General features: G+C 35.2%; 1 protein-coding gene across 11 annotated transcripts in view; it reads left to right on the forward strand.

The window, feature by feature from the left end:
- MAGI2 (membrane associated guanylate kinase, WW and PDZ domain containing 2) overlaps nucleotides 1-14,883 on the forward strand; it is a 1,445,467-nt gene that overhangs the window by 817,964 nt on the left and 612,620 nt on the right. For all 11 annotated transcript variants that reach the window (XM_055133467.1, XM_055133407.1, XM_055133431.1 and 8 more), the window contains one exon: nucleotides 2,928-3,047. In XM_055133467.1, coding sequence (XP_054989442.1) covers nucleotides 2,928-3,047 — 120 coding nt within the window. The remainder of the gene's footprint in view (nucleotides 1-2,927; nucleotides 3,048-14,883) is intronic.

A 14,883-nucleotide genomic window follows, 5' to 3' on the forward strand; every position in this document is an offset into this window, starting at 1 on the left:
CCACCACCAATATCCTCAGTTTCCCTCCTGGCATGCCCCTCCCAAGCCTGCCTCTATAGCAGACACTTTCTTCAGTCTTTGTCTCTCTGTTTCTGTCTCTGCATCTGTCTCTCTGCCTCTGTGTCTGTTTGTCTGTCTTCCTCTTCTTTTGGGCACTAAGGACTGCAATACAGGTACTGAAAGCTTATCATGTGTATCACTTCACCTCCTTTCAGCACTCAGTTCTTGACAAGAGAGATCATTCTATTATTGTCATAATGGTCCCTTCTCTGTCCTAACTGCCCTCCCCCAACCCCACTTGCAGCAAACTTCCAAACATGGCCCTCATTTCTATGCCCTTGGGTATGAGCTTCATACTTTATTTTATATACCACAAATGAATGGACTTAGGACTTTTAACAGACAGGGGATGGGCTGGAGATGTGGTTCAAGAGCATAGAGTATGTAACTTTCATGTGCAAGAAGATCCTGGGTTTAATTTCTAGCACCCCTGAGTGGAGAGAGAGTGAAAGAAAAGGAGGGAGGGGAAGGAGAGAGAGAGACAGAAAGAGATAGAGATAAAAAGAGGGAGAGAGAAAGAGAGATTAGGCATCAGGACGTGGTGAAGTTGATCTAAATGAAGAGCTCCTCGTTGTCCTTACTTTTTAGAGAGAGAAATGAAGCTAATTTAGAAGGAACAGGGAAATTAGAAGACCAAGGGGCTGGGAAGTTATAATTTGAAAGAAAAACTGAGTAAGAAGAGAGAAGATGGTTGTAAAGGCAGGACTGTAGAATTTTATTTTGGATAAAAGAACTTCTCTTCAAGCGACCACGAGAGAGATGAGCCCCGTTAATCAAAAGCCTTCATTGTGAAGTGGATCTACAGCTGCAGGTGACAAAGACACAGCCACTGGGAGTCTGTCTCTCAGACCAAGAAATTAGTCACATTTGATGGAGGTGCAGGAAGAACATGTAGGAGACCCTAGTGAATCAAAGCGTGGATGGTTCTTTCAAGAGAGCTCAGTTACAAACACATTCACAAGAATTTGCTGTAGGCAAATAATTCCAGTCAAGTCAGCAACCCTGGAAATTGCCCTTAAGTATGTGGTCCTGTGCTCACATTGTGCTCAGAATGTATACAACAGGAAGTTAATTAATCAAAGTGTGTACTTCTAAAATATAGAGGTGAATTAGGAATGAAAATTAAAACTTTTCATGTGATTTTTCCTAATGATTTAGAAATAGAGAAACAAATTCCTCCTCAGAACCTCATATTAATTGACTTTTAATTTACCAGGGTTAGGCTCATAAAAGTCAGGCTATTGAAAGTTAACGTTCTCATGGAAACATTAATTTAATAACATTATGCATACTAGGTGTGGGAGGTTTGTGTTTTATAGCATAGAAGCATAACTGAGATTCAGTTAAACAAAATGAAGTTCAGTTAAACGAAAAAAAAAAGCGGGGGAAGTCATCAGTATGATTATGAAAAAAATATTCTGCAACCCCAAAGATGTAAATTTTAATTTTAGAAAATAATGCCTAAATATTAAAAAATAGTTTTCAATGAAAATTATTTATTATTACCAAAAATCAATTTCCTTAGTTCATTGTGTATTCTGCCATTAGTTTTAACTCTCTTTTGAAGGCCACATTGGATTCTAATAGACCAAAAAGAGAACAGACAGATTATTTCCGTGAACTTGTTGAAAAAGATAACTGGGAGTGAAAATCAAACCTAAGCATTTGAAGCACTTTTTAAATTTAGTATGTAGAAGAGATGGAAGAAAATTTAAATATGGAAGAAGTCTGACAATATAGTATTACTGTGCTTAGTCACCCTTGGTAAAATTCTGCATATTATTGGCATGTGTATGCTATAGAAATTTCAGTTTGACCATACAAAATGTCTTATGCAGATGTGATTTTTTTAAAAAAGCATTACATTTAGAGAATGCTCTCTAAAGGAAATATCTCAGAAAACAAACTTATAGTCTCTAATAAAGCTCACTAGATTGTAGGTCAGAAAACCTGAATTGTCCAGTAGGGCTGTACTGAGCTGATCCTCCCATTACTTTCACCCACAGAAGCACCATTCACCTACTCTCTAGAGGATGTCAGAAACAGGAGTGGGGCCTTGGAAGGGTGACACTCCCCTATTCTGCAGGAACCAAGTAAGGGGAAATGAAGGAAGGAGAGAAAGGAAGAGAGACAGGAGAGGTAAAAGTGAGGAAAAGAGGGAGGGAGGAAAAAGAGAGGAAAGAAAGAGAGGGAGGCTATTTCAAGGAGGCATTAGAAAAATGATAAAAAAATATGATAGAAAAATATATGATGGAGTTTTCCACCTTCTAAACTTGATGGTGTAAGATGATAACTATTCAGTTATTACTTGATTTTAATTATTTACTTATTTTGAAATAATAACAAAGATTTGTGATGTTTTAAATCTGTTTTATAGTTATTATTTGGTACTCTATATCAAAAGGAAGAGGTCATGGAAATAGAAAAATGAACTGATATTTTGCCATCAGTTTTATTTTCCATTTAATTTTATGTCATGGCCAAGCTGTGGACAGAACAATAGAGAACCATTCATGGGAAGGAGATAAGTAAATTCCTGAGCTAGCCGACTTGTAGCCCAACATTCAAACCACCTCTTCAAAAAGAGCACAATGGTCTACATTTTTCACTGAAAAAATCTACGCAGCCACATTCCATGGTGATGAACTCGTTGAAAGCTTGTTGAAGAAAACTCCTTTGTATATTTACTTTAATCTTTACCCCCGTCTATTTTCTGTTGCCAAACAAACAGAAGGACAAATGCAAGCTGCCAACTTGGGGGATGTACAAACAAGTGTTGTTGAATATTCTGAGATATGGTGGTATTTCTAAAGTTCAACAATAAATCATTTAGAATCTTTCTTTTGTTTCCAATTTTTCTAATTTAGGCACCACAAGGCCACATAAGGAGGGTGAGGTCCCCGGAGTGGACTATATTTTCATCACTGTTGAGGATTTTATGGAACTGGAGAAAAGTGGTGCTCTCCTAGAAAGTGGAACTTATGAAGGTAAGCAGAGTTATTGCTTAATCTCTTCCTTACTGCCTCATATTTTTCCCTGTGAGTGCAATGCCTTAGGATATATGTTACCAATGTTCTGGTACTTGGGGGTTTGAGAGCTTTAGTAAAGTGTTAATCTATTAGAAAGAAAATTTCCTAAAGAACAATTATCATATGCCAGGATTAGTCCTTTTCTTAAGATACAGTTCTCCCAGGAGAAATATGCACGTATATACCAATTAAAGAATCTATCCTTTTGACCCTCCTCTGAAGCTAAAGTATGATCTTCCAGGTAAATTACCTTCACCTCTAGGGAGCATCGAAAGGTACAAAGAACAAATGTTCCAGCCCTGTCATTCTTTGTCAGGTTTTCTATATGTGGTTTACTCCACACCATTGACCTTTACTTGCTTCTCGTGCAAAATGATGGGGCAGGAAAATGTGATCTGAGGAGCAATTCGAAGGCTCTTCCACAATGACATGTCATTCTGTGTACCTAAGCAAGTAGCTGAATAGCAGATAAAAGTAAGACCTTGGATGTGTAAAGTGTGTGTCAGAGGAAAATAGTGTCACAAGATTCATACCCAAATACCCACTCTAAATTTTAAGTAATCCGTTCATAACTAAGGAATCTTAGTTAAATTGGAGTGATAGTATGATGAATACAAATAAGTAATCATGTACTGATTTGGTCATATTTATATATTTAAGTACTATGTAAATGAATGTGACTTCTATGTTTGTGTAACAAAAATTGTACAGCATTATAACTTATAAAAGACTTTTATCCCTGCTTCAGTTGCTACATATGAAAACCTATGTATCTTCATTATGTTTCAGTCCAAATATTAAGCATTTTACTGAACCATAAGTTCAGTAGCGGATTAGATTAATAAAACAAAGCTCATATACTTTGTTAACCCATTAACCTATCTGCAAAGAAGGCGGATTTGCCTTGTTATCAAAGGCCTTTATTCCCTCCTTATTTCCATGCAGTTGAGCAATAGAATAACTGAAAAATGCAATTATTTAAAGTTATTAGAAGCATTAAAATTTCTTCCTTACCTTACACTTTTAGAGAAACTCAGGTGGGCTAATGTGTCTGTTATGTCCAGACATTTACACTAATTGCATATTTGTGGAAATGGGCAAAATTGTCTAGGAAAAGGAAATGGTTTTCTATCTAATTATTGTTTTCCCTCATAATGTAAAAAATGAATGATGATAAAGATTTATGAAAATGTTTAAATAAGTAAGCTATATTTATAGAAATGAACTGCTTTAAATTACATATAAAATAGATGTCTGTATAAATCATAGAAAATATATCAAAAATTTAGAATAAATAGCAAATAACACTGTCATCCTGTTGTTTATTGATTTGCTCGAGCAGACAGCAGTAACGTCTCCATTGTGAGACTTCTTGTTACTGTTTTTGGCATATTGAATATGCCACGGGTAGCTTGCCAGGCTCTGCCATGTGGATGAGATACTATTGTTGGCTTGCTGGGCTCTCAGGGAGGGACAGAGGAGTTGAACCTGGATCGGTCACGTGCAAGGCAAATGCCCTACCCGCTGTGCTATTGTGTACTTTTCTGATGTTGATATAGTTAGAATAAACAAGGAATAGTAAAGTGCTATTCAGGTAGTCAAAGGATGATGTAAGAGATTTTATTTATCAAACTTTCATGACACCAGTGGTTCATAATGTTTCTTTAGTTAAAGTCCAGTTGCTCTACCTCTCCTTGGCAATATTTAGGTCATTATTACCTATCATCCTTTCTACCAGAAGATTTTTGTTCCTTCTTAGTAGTTTTTAGAGCACTTGACAGACTAGAAAAATTATCTGTTATTCTGGAATCTACCGGAGAATATATGAAGTGCTTTTGTTGCTCAGTTTTAATTTTTCAAACCTATAAACCTGGCAAAGTCCTTAAGACTGATCCAACCCACAACCCACAGCCCATCGAGGCTGTTGAGGTTAACTAGAGGTAAGGACATAGTCCTTGACTTTCCTAAATGCTTTCCAACTTTGCACATTTCTTGTCAGGACTGAGCACACATTCATGCTTACTAACAAAGTTCAAGGAAGTCATCTGTAAAGACATCTGGTTAATTTCTCATCATTCAGAAAACAGGATTTACAGTGCTTCCCTGTGCTTGCTCTCTCACAACTCATTTTTGGTGAGTAAACATCCACATGAAAAGTAGTTATAAGGAAGAATGTATTCTTTTCAGCATTTCTCATATGCATAATATATGTTCTATTATCAGATATTCTCATTTTTATGCTGTGGAGATTTGTCATTTGATTAGAAACAAGATGGATGGTCCAGTATTTCAGTGCTGGTTCTTAGAAATTAGCTCAAAGTAATTGCTCCAAGTGGCCAATTCTGTTACTTGTTGAAGTCTGTAGGGAAAGTGTTAATGTGCTTGAGTTCCATCTAGGCAGAATTGTAGCAGAATTTTAAAGGATTTATTCCAAAAACCCCTTACCCCCACCATACCTCTTTTCAGTTTGTTAAAGGATTTATTCCACCATCACCACCACCACCACCACACAACCACCTCATGTCTCTTTTCAGTTTCTTCTACAATAGCTGCTAAATAGCCTTGAATTTCAACAACCTAAGCACTTAACTGTGGTAATGGCCACCAGATATTGGTTAAAAGGTTCTTTGCAATATAATAGTTCATTTTTTCTCACTTTTTTCATATTTAATCACATTTGAAACTTAGTTAATAGAGTCAGGTCCAGAGAGACAAGGTAGACAGTTCCTCAAGCATCACACCAAGATCGAAGATATATGCCTTATGTAAAAACAAAACCTCAAAGCTCTTTGGATGCACGCAGATACTTCCTTTGGGATTAAGGTCACATTCTGATACAAGTTAGCCACCAGGAGGTGGGATTATAGTAGGTCTGGCAATTTTAAGATTATTCTGAAAGGAAACACACCATCTTTTCGGAACTGTCCGAAGTGCTGAAGTATACTGGTTTCTTAATCATGTGTTCAGACTTTCTCTGGTTTGTGAAGTTCTGTTTATCACTGACTGGCCACTCACATTACAGCCTCCTTTTATGTTCTGAGTGCCATCATTTACTAATATCGCCTCCCCCAGATATGACTGGATTATTTTCCACTCAATTTTTCTACTGAGATCAAGCATAACTATGTTCCAGAGCAGCACTTATGTTGTAGCACATATATATTCTTTTGTACTTTTAGAGTGAAACAGTTATTTTTCTATCAAAGAACTATTTATCCTAACTCTAAACATGTTTTAAATGGTTGTAATCCCATTATAATATTGTCTGAATTTCTAAGAAGACAAAATCAAGACCAATAGTTTTTTTTGAGGGGGTTGTTTTGTTATTTGGGTTTATTTTTATATCAGAGAAAATATTGTAGGTATGACACTCACCTTTCCTATAAAACTGTGGTTTCCCCCAATTCTGGGTCCACAGTTACGTGACCTTGGGTTTACTATAATTATATGAATAATTTACTATATGTTATTATAAATACTGTATGCTACTATAAAGAGCATATCAATTTTTTAAAATTGTATTACTATGACTGTGCAATTCAAGTTCCCCCACATCGATGCATAGATAAGTAATATAAACTCTGGTGTAGCAAATAAAAATTTAGAAAATTTAAGCATGAAGCAGATAGTTTTCTAGTAAAATATTCAGTCCTATGATGATAAACAACAATAATAAGTTTAACAAATGCATTTAATTTTTGTAATGAAAACCAACATTGGATACTTTGGGCTTGACCCTGATGTATTTATTATTGGAATTCTGAATCTGTATTCCCATTGTGGATAGTTTAGTAGCTAAAGGGGTACTTATTCCAAAGAGGAAAAAAATCATTCTTTGCTATATAAATCATCTTCAGAAAACAGTTCTGTTTGAACTACTATCCCTTGAAATGTAAATAATGTTTCCTGAAGGGCAAACAGATGCTAAAATGCCAGAATTTTATAATCTATCTATTCCAGAGACAAAATGTTATAAAATTTCTTTATATCAGAGTATACATCCTATTACAAGAAAAAAATTACTGTATTAATCTTAACCTTTGTAATAGCAGTGAATTCATGGAGCTTGCATTTAAAAGGGGGCAGCTGTTATTACAAGTCCAGATTATAACTCTATTTCTCTTTGATACTGCTTCTTCCCCCCCCCCCAGTATTCCTATTGTTTGGCATTGATCAATGCGAAAAGATTTGGCATTGATCTTGAGACTGAACATTTACACATAAAACTCACGAAATGTTTATTTGACCTGTAGAAGAAAACACATTTAGTGAAGTTTTTTACACCTTCCTTTGAGATCTTATAATTCCTTTTTTGGATAAGTGATTTAATTTGTGTTCAGAGCTATTGATAGAGAGTGTAAGATTTTTGCATGCAGCTTGTGTAGGGCACCAAGACTTGAAGTGTTGTAGTGCATTAATGTGTGACAAAAATTCCCTTTTGGTTTAAGACTTTTGTAAAGCCAGCTCTTTCCAAAATTGGCAATGCAAATTCATACCTTTAAGTACTTTCCTCCCAAAGAGACTAGAAGAAATGAAACAAGCAATTAATTAACTAATTTAATATTATCATATAAATTATGACTAAGAAACTAAAGTTAATGAATATGAAATGACTTATTTGCTATCACTCTGAAAATATTAAATAATTTATTTAATAAGTTGGTTCTATATATTTTTGTTTAGTTACAGCTAAAAGGAACAGAAGCAGCCTCGTTGGAGTATATCATTAAGATAAAATCAATATTCATGGGCATATGACTCACTTCTTCAACTGTCTCACAACTTTCCATATTAATATAAAAAAAGCCTAGGGTTGTACAACTGTCATATTCACAGTTTAATTTACTTCCCTCAAGCTCATATCTTTAATTACAATGATTTTCTAGCCCTTACCCATATAACTCCCAATTTTTATCTGAAACGAATTATTATTTCACCTGACAAATGTATCTTGTTCCTCAGATAATGGGAAGAAAAATATGTAATTTTAAATGCTTAACTTATATTTGTCTCCACTACTTCAATAAGCAGAATATACTTATATTTGCTTAGTGGATTCATTTTTTCAACTCTTTTGAGAATTTAATTATAAACATTAAATAATATTTATGTGTTACTGCAGCAATAATTCTACGTTCAGATATGTTCACTGGGACTCAATATCATGACTTTCAACCATTGTATTATTTTTTACTTCATGGTAACCATTTTAAATCAGTTGCTATGATTTTTTACATGATTCTGTGTTTCTCTGAAATAGCATGACCAATAATGATGGTCATGTATGACCTTATGTTAGAGATATAGTACTTTCTAAAGGAAAAGTTTTTTATACTTCAGTCATTATTAGTGGTATTCTAATGTTTCTTTCTGTCAAAACTTCTTTTTTTATCAAATTTGTTTGATGCATTGAAAAATACAAACTAGCATCTCATTCTATAAGTCATTTTTAATCAGAAGTGCGTATTGAAAGAAAACTTTCTGAGACACTTTATCCTTGTAGTTTCTTTTCTGCAGTCTGTAATCTGCTTGACCACATATCTGTCATGTCATATCTCTCAGGAGAAATACAAGTCATCAAAAATAGAAAAAGCAATACCCTAATTTTTGCTGGTAAGAAATTGTTTCATTTCAGGATGATGTTGTTCTCAGCCTCTAACAAGGTTACCATTGATGTAGTAGATTTTATGAATTGTTTTTACAAGCTGCAATTTTCATTCAAAATAAGCACAAAAGAGAATCTTAAACTTTGAGGACACCATTGATCATGCAGCAAAATACACAGACATTAGATTAGACTAAAATTTATAGAAAAATGTTTCCCCAAAACCTGCCACCCTGTGTTTCAGATTAATGGTATAAAAAATTCTCACCAGATAAAATATCCTCCTCATTAAAAGTCTGAAAATTCAGGTTATTTTAGCAAATTGTTCATAAAACCCAATTAAACGTTAAATATTTTATGTCATCAGGTAACCCTAGTGGTCTCAACCCTGAAACTACTTGGTAGGCCCCATCCATGTCCCTGTGTCACCAGCAGCACACTCCATTCCTAAACGACCGTACTCTGCCTGCAAATCTAGTGTTCTCAGTTTGTATTCCATACTTAGATTTTATCAAGTTGATTTTATCTGTCCCCTGATTTTTGTTTCCCTGTACACCACAGATGACTAAGATTATTCAGTACATACCCTTTTCTATCCAGTGTCACTGTATCACTGTATCACTATCATCCCGTTTGTTCATCGATTTGCTCGAGCGGGCCCCCGTAACATCTCCATTCGTCCCAGCCCTGAGAGTTTAGTACCCTCTCCTTACTCATCCTTCCAAATGGTGCTCTATTGGAGGCTCTTTCAGGGTCACAGGAATGAGACTTGTTACTGTTACTATATTTGGCATATCAAACATGCCATGGGAGCTTGCCAGACTCTGCCGCTTTCCAGCTTAATAAATAAAATTTAATATCCTTGACACATTTCTTAAATAATTATCAGTTCTCTTAGCTCTGATATGGGCTTATATGTGTATCTGAAAGTCAGATACAATGAGGACAATTGTTCAATGTACTTGTCTCCTTGGGATTATTTTCATGAATGTTATTTCATAAAGTCTCTACAAATACAAATTTTTAGGGATCAGTAAAAGGCAAACTTATGTAGCAAGTTTGACTTAAACTGTTCGTAGCCTCTTTCTATCAGTAATGCTAGTTTTGTTTCTGTTCCAAAGAGAGATTTAGCCTATTTTCTACCCACCAAGGATCTTGAATTTGTCATTTCACACTCTTCTGCTATTCTTCTCTCCTTCCCCTTGCATCTGACTTGTTTTTATTTTTCTATACTGATCTTATAACTGTATTCTCTGACTATTTAATTAAAATGTATTCTATAACTAATTATTGTCAGCATCCATCACCTATAAAATAACTATTAGAAATTAGGTAATTTGTTTAGATGATGTTAACTCAAACTTAGAATAGTATTCTAGCATCTAGGAAGTACTCAGTGAATGTTACTTGAATAAATTCTAGATTCTTTGCTCATACTCCGAAGAAATAATTTTGTCATCTTTGGGTAGAGTTAAAGCCTTGTCTAAGACTCTAAATATATCTTTGACCCAATTATGACTGTTTTTGGCAAGCAGTTTGGAATTGTAGCACCACTTTGGGTTTGCAGTTCTGTCCTAGGTTGATCTTGCATCATAATTGCAGTACTGTTATTTTCATCTTAATTCTCATGAATAATCTTTTTTGATCCTTTTTTTCTGATTCCCCATACCATCCTATTTATATCATATCAACTCTATCACTTTCTACAGCATATAGCTTTTATTTTGCTATAAATATTCTTATTCATCTTTCTAAAACTATTTTATGGCATGTCAAGTCAAAGAAAATACCTAGCAACTTGCAAAACTATATTTTCCCACTAACCATCTTACCCACCCAATTTGTATTGATTTTGCCATTTAATATTTATCAGATTCATGGCAAATACACTTTCTGATAACTTGTCTTTCTTTGTGCTCTGCTTTTTTCTTTTTCTATTTCTTTTATTTTTTTTCTTTTTGGGTCACACCTGGCAATGCACAGGGCTTACTCCTGGCTCATGCACTCAGAAATTACTCCTGGCAGTGCTCAGGAGACCATATGGAATGCTGGGAATCAAACTTGAGTCGGCCGCGTGCAAGGAAATGCCCTAGCCACTGTACTATCACTCCAGCCCTCTGCTTTTTTCTTAAATAGCACCATCCCATTGTTCATCAGTTTGCTTAAGTGGGAACCATTAACGTCTCCATTGTGAGACTTGTTGTTACTGTTTTTAGCATATCAAATACGCCATGGGGAGCTTGCCAGGCTCTGCCATGTGGGCAAGGTACTCTTGGTAGCTTGCCAGCCTCACTGTGAGGGACGCAGGAATAGAACCCGGGTCAGCCGCATGCAAGGCAAACGCCCTACCCACTGTGCTATCACTCCAGTTTCTTAAGTAATACCAAAAAATATTGATTTTTCAGCAGCCAGTACAGAAAATTAGTGGAGAGTTGGAAAACAGAAGTGTAGAGTCCAAGCCAGAGAGATCCTCTAGAAAGATACTGGGAAAGATACAAGAGTACTGGGATATATTGGGAAATATGTGTCTCTCTCACTAAAACATGGTAGTCATTGTAATCAATGTGAACAGTGGTAATTGGAATTTATTAATAGTTTTACTAAAATTTATGATGGGCTCTCAATAAACTATGTGGAGCATGATCATTTTTTCTGAAAAAAAAATTAATGGAAAAAGAAGGAAAATAAAATTTTCCTAAATAACTCCACACTACTAAAAGATTTGTATTCCCTATTTCTTTCTCTTTCTTAAATCTTTACATTAGGGTAGCTTAAATGTTCTGACAGCATGAGAAAGTTTTATGCTTTTCACTTAGCAGTTAATGGGTAAAATTGCAAAGATGAATGTTTCTTTATAGCAATAGGCTTACATGTTAATAATGTGGATGTGTGTCCACATTAAAAAAAAAGCAGAATTTTTTGCTGCTAGCCCAATCAGAAGCAGAAAAAGAGCAGGGAAGTTCTTTTATTAAAAGAGGCAGGATGTTGATCAATGGCCACCAAGTATATTCAATTAATTTCTTTGTGGACTGGTTTTCTGAGCATCTGTGAAAGTAAATCAAGATTTCAGATAAAGGACACAGCCTCTGTGTCATCTTCCCTGTAGTGGACTGGGTGTGGCAGGGTTGGATGGGGAGGGGAGAGGGTGAGAAGGGAAGGACAAGATAAATCTTTTTTTTTCTTCCCATGGCCCTGCCCAAAAAAATTTACTGGTTTTAAACATTTGGATTCAGCTCTGAATTTATTTGAGACCTGTGTTCATAATGATGAATATAAAATGTTCATAGTTTAAAACCGAACAAAGGCTAGAGCGATAACACAGCGGGTAGGGCGTTTGCCTTGCATGCAGCTGACCCAGGTTCAATTCCCAGCATCCCATATGGTTCCCTGAGCACTGCCAGGAGTAATTCCTGATTGCAGAGCCAGGAGCAACCCCTGTGCATTGCTGGGTGTGACCCAAAAAGAAAAAAAAACAACCAAAAACTGAATTCTGATGGTATTCTGGAATTTTGACACAATATAAAAAGTAGCTAAACTGAAGCTAATGAGATTGTACAGGGGTTAAGGAGCTTGTCATGCAGGTAACCTGCCAGACCAGGAATAATCCCTGAGAACACAGCCAGAAAGAATGCCTGAGGACAGCCAGGTATGCCACCACCACCAAGTCACTAAACTAAAGTTTAAAACTACATTGCTCAAACTGAGATAAACTTTATTATGATGGGTGAATAAAAGGACATGCCTTGGTTTAAAGTTTTTTTTTTAACAGTGTTTTGTTTTTCTTTCCACCTCTGTGCCAAATCTAAAGATATTACAGTGTGGGGCATGCTATCAGCTAGAGAGAGCTGCCCTTTAGTGACATGACATGATATATTGGAGATATTCTTTCCTCAAGAGATCTATTTGTTCCCTTTGGACTAGCCCATGGGATCAGAAAGGTTTCTCCAGGCCAGATATGTCATAATTATTTCCAGGAGGATTAGATACTTTCAATTTCTTTTTCCATCCTCCAAGGATAAGAGCAAATCATCTCCATAAAACTTCCAGAGAAAAATTTTCAGATACAGCTATCTGGTTTCCCTGGAGATAAAGCAAATATTATTATACTTGGAAAAAGTGTAACCCGTTGCCATAAGGCAGTTGCTATCACTTCTACCTTCAAGAATGTCCAGGAGTACTAATTTTCAAATAGTATTTGTTAAGTTTAACTACTGTCCCCCTCCCTTCTCTCTCATCTCACTTATGATCAAATGAAGCAAATTAAAAGATGTGAAGGTATATGTAATGCTTCAGCTAAGTGGTGGGGGGTGGGGCTCCTGGAGGCAAGCGTTCTGATAATCTGTCAGTGATTAAGGACAAGGGAAAAGAGGAATGGGTGTACTGAAGAAATTACAAACCTGGTTCCTGCATGGTCAGTTTTATTTTTTTTAATAATGGGAGGGCTCTTCCCTCTCCCACAAGTTAGATTATAACCTAGCACAACTCTTGATTATTCCTAATGTTGACCCTGAGCTATCCAGAAAAGGTTAAGTTATATTCAGCAAGGTAGCATTTCGGGAAAATGTCCTTCAAAGGTGATTGCTATTTAACAGTCTGAACTTCTAAAGAGGAAAGACTAGAATATTCTTTAACTAAACTAACACATTTCTAAAAATGCCAATCAAATTTAATGCATCTTAGAGCATAAAAAGTTTAACTATCTTCTCTCTAGAAGAAAGTTATAATATATATTCAAATTTATGTTCAAGTTAACACTTGAATTAAATGGCCTCAATTCTTAATTTACAAATGCATTCTATAAATGCAGACAACTGTCCTTATATGCCCAGAACAATCTGAGCATATATAAATATGCTTAAGAAAAATGAATAGACAGTTCTATTATAATAAAGTTGGGGTATATACATCCTTTAATATTCATGTCCAAGTAATGCTTGTCATTTGCTGTTTGTAAGAAATCCTGTATGTGGTATGTTATAGATTTAAGTTGATCTATAAAATAGGAATATAGCTCAAGGGTAGAATACTTGTCTTGCATGTGTGAGGCCCTGGTTCAATTTAAAAAATCAAATCTGAAATGTTGGTATATAATATATTTCTAAATATATTATATTAATGAAAATATTTTATTAACAAAAAGAATATAAGCTTAATCTTCTTTTTACACATTAGTCTAATTATATATTTTCCTTCACTCTTTTTGAGATCCTTCCTGTTCTTCTCAATTAACCACTCTATCAATTAATAGCTTTAGGCCACTTTATTTTTGGGACATTACCAGGGATTAATCCCAAGTTCTCACACATGGGATGTATGTACACCATTACTGTGCCACATCTCTTGGCCTGTAGGCCATAGAATTTAAGGGTTATATTTACAATCAAGAAAAAAATACGACAATATTATACTTGGTTTATTTTTATGAAAATTTCACTGTCAGAAATGCTGCACATACTCATTTTGAAGAAGATGATATAAACATCTTGGTATGTTTATATAGAGTTCAAATATTTGGGGCTGGAGCTATGGCTCAGAGTGGGAGATAATTTGCCTTGTATGTATGAGGCCCTGAATTTAATTCCCAATACCACACAGCTCCCGCATCGCCACTGGATATAAATGTGTGCCCTTGAGCACCTGCAGATATATCTCCTATTTTTTTGAAAGTTGGAAATATTTTATAGAGAGAGACCTTGGAGTCTCATTGTACTATCACAATCCTGTTCATCTTTATTTTAGTACTTTCTATACTTTCTTAAAGCATTTTTCTTACATATTTATTCTCTTGTGATTTATATTTTCTTTCTTATTTACTTTTCAAGTTTTTTGTTTCTATCAAATTTTCAATGCCTTTATTTCCTTCTTTATCTCCCTTTTGTTTCACTATTGCTTTCCTCCAAAATCCTATGTTGATTCTATACCATACGTACTTTACGTCTTAAAAATCTAGCCCTCTTGGGACTGGGATGATTATTGAACAGGTACAATTAATTTGCATGTGGTCGTATGAACCAGGTTCAATCCTCAGAAATCCATATTGTCTCCCATGTCCATCAGTAGGGATCATGAGTGCAGAACCAGAGTAAGCCCCGAGCACCACTGGGTGTGACCTCAAAACCAAAAATCAAATTAAAAAAAAGCTTTCCCTATTTTGATTGCTATATTTTAATTTAATTGGTGTTATTTCTT

Source organism: Sorex araneus, chromosome 1 (assembly GCF_027595985.1).
Source record: "Sorex araneus isolate mSorAra2 chromosome 1, mSorAra2.pri, whole genome shotgun sequence".
In the NCBI taxonomy this organism is placed as follows: Eukaryota; Metazoa; Chordata; class Mammalia; order Eulipotyphla; family Soricidae; genus Sorex; species Sorex araneus.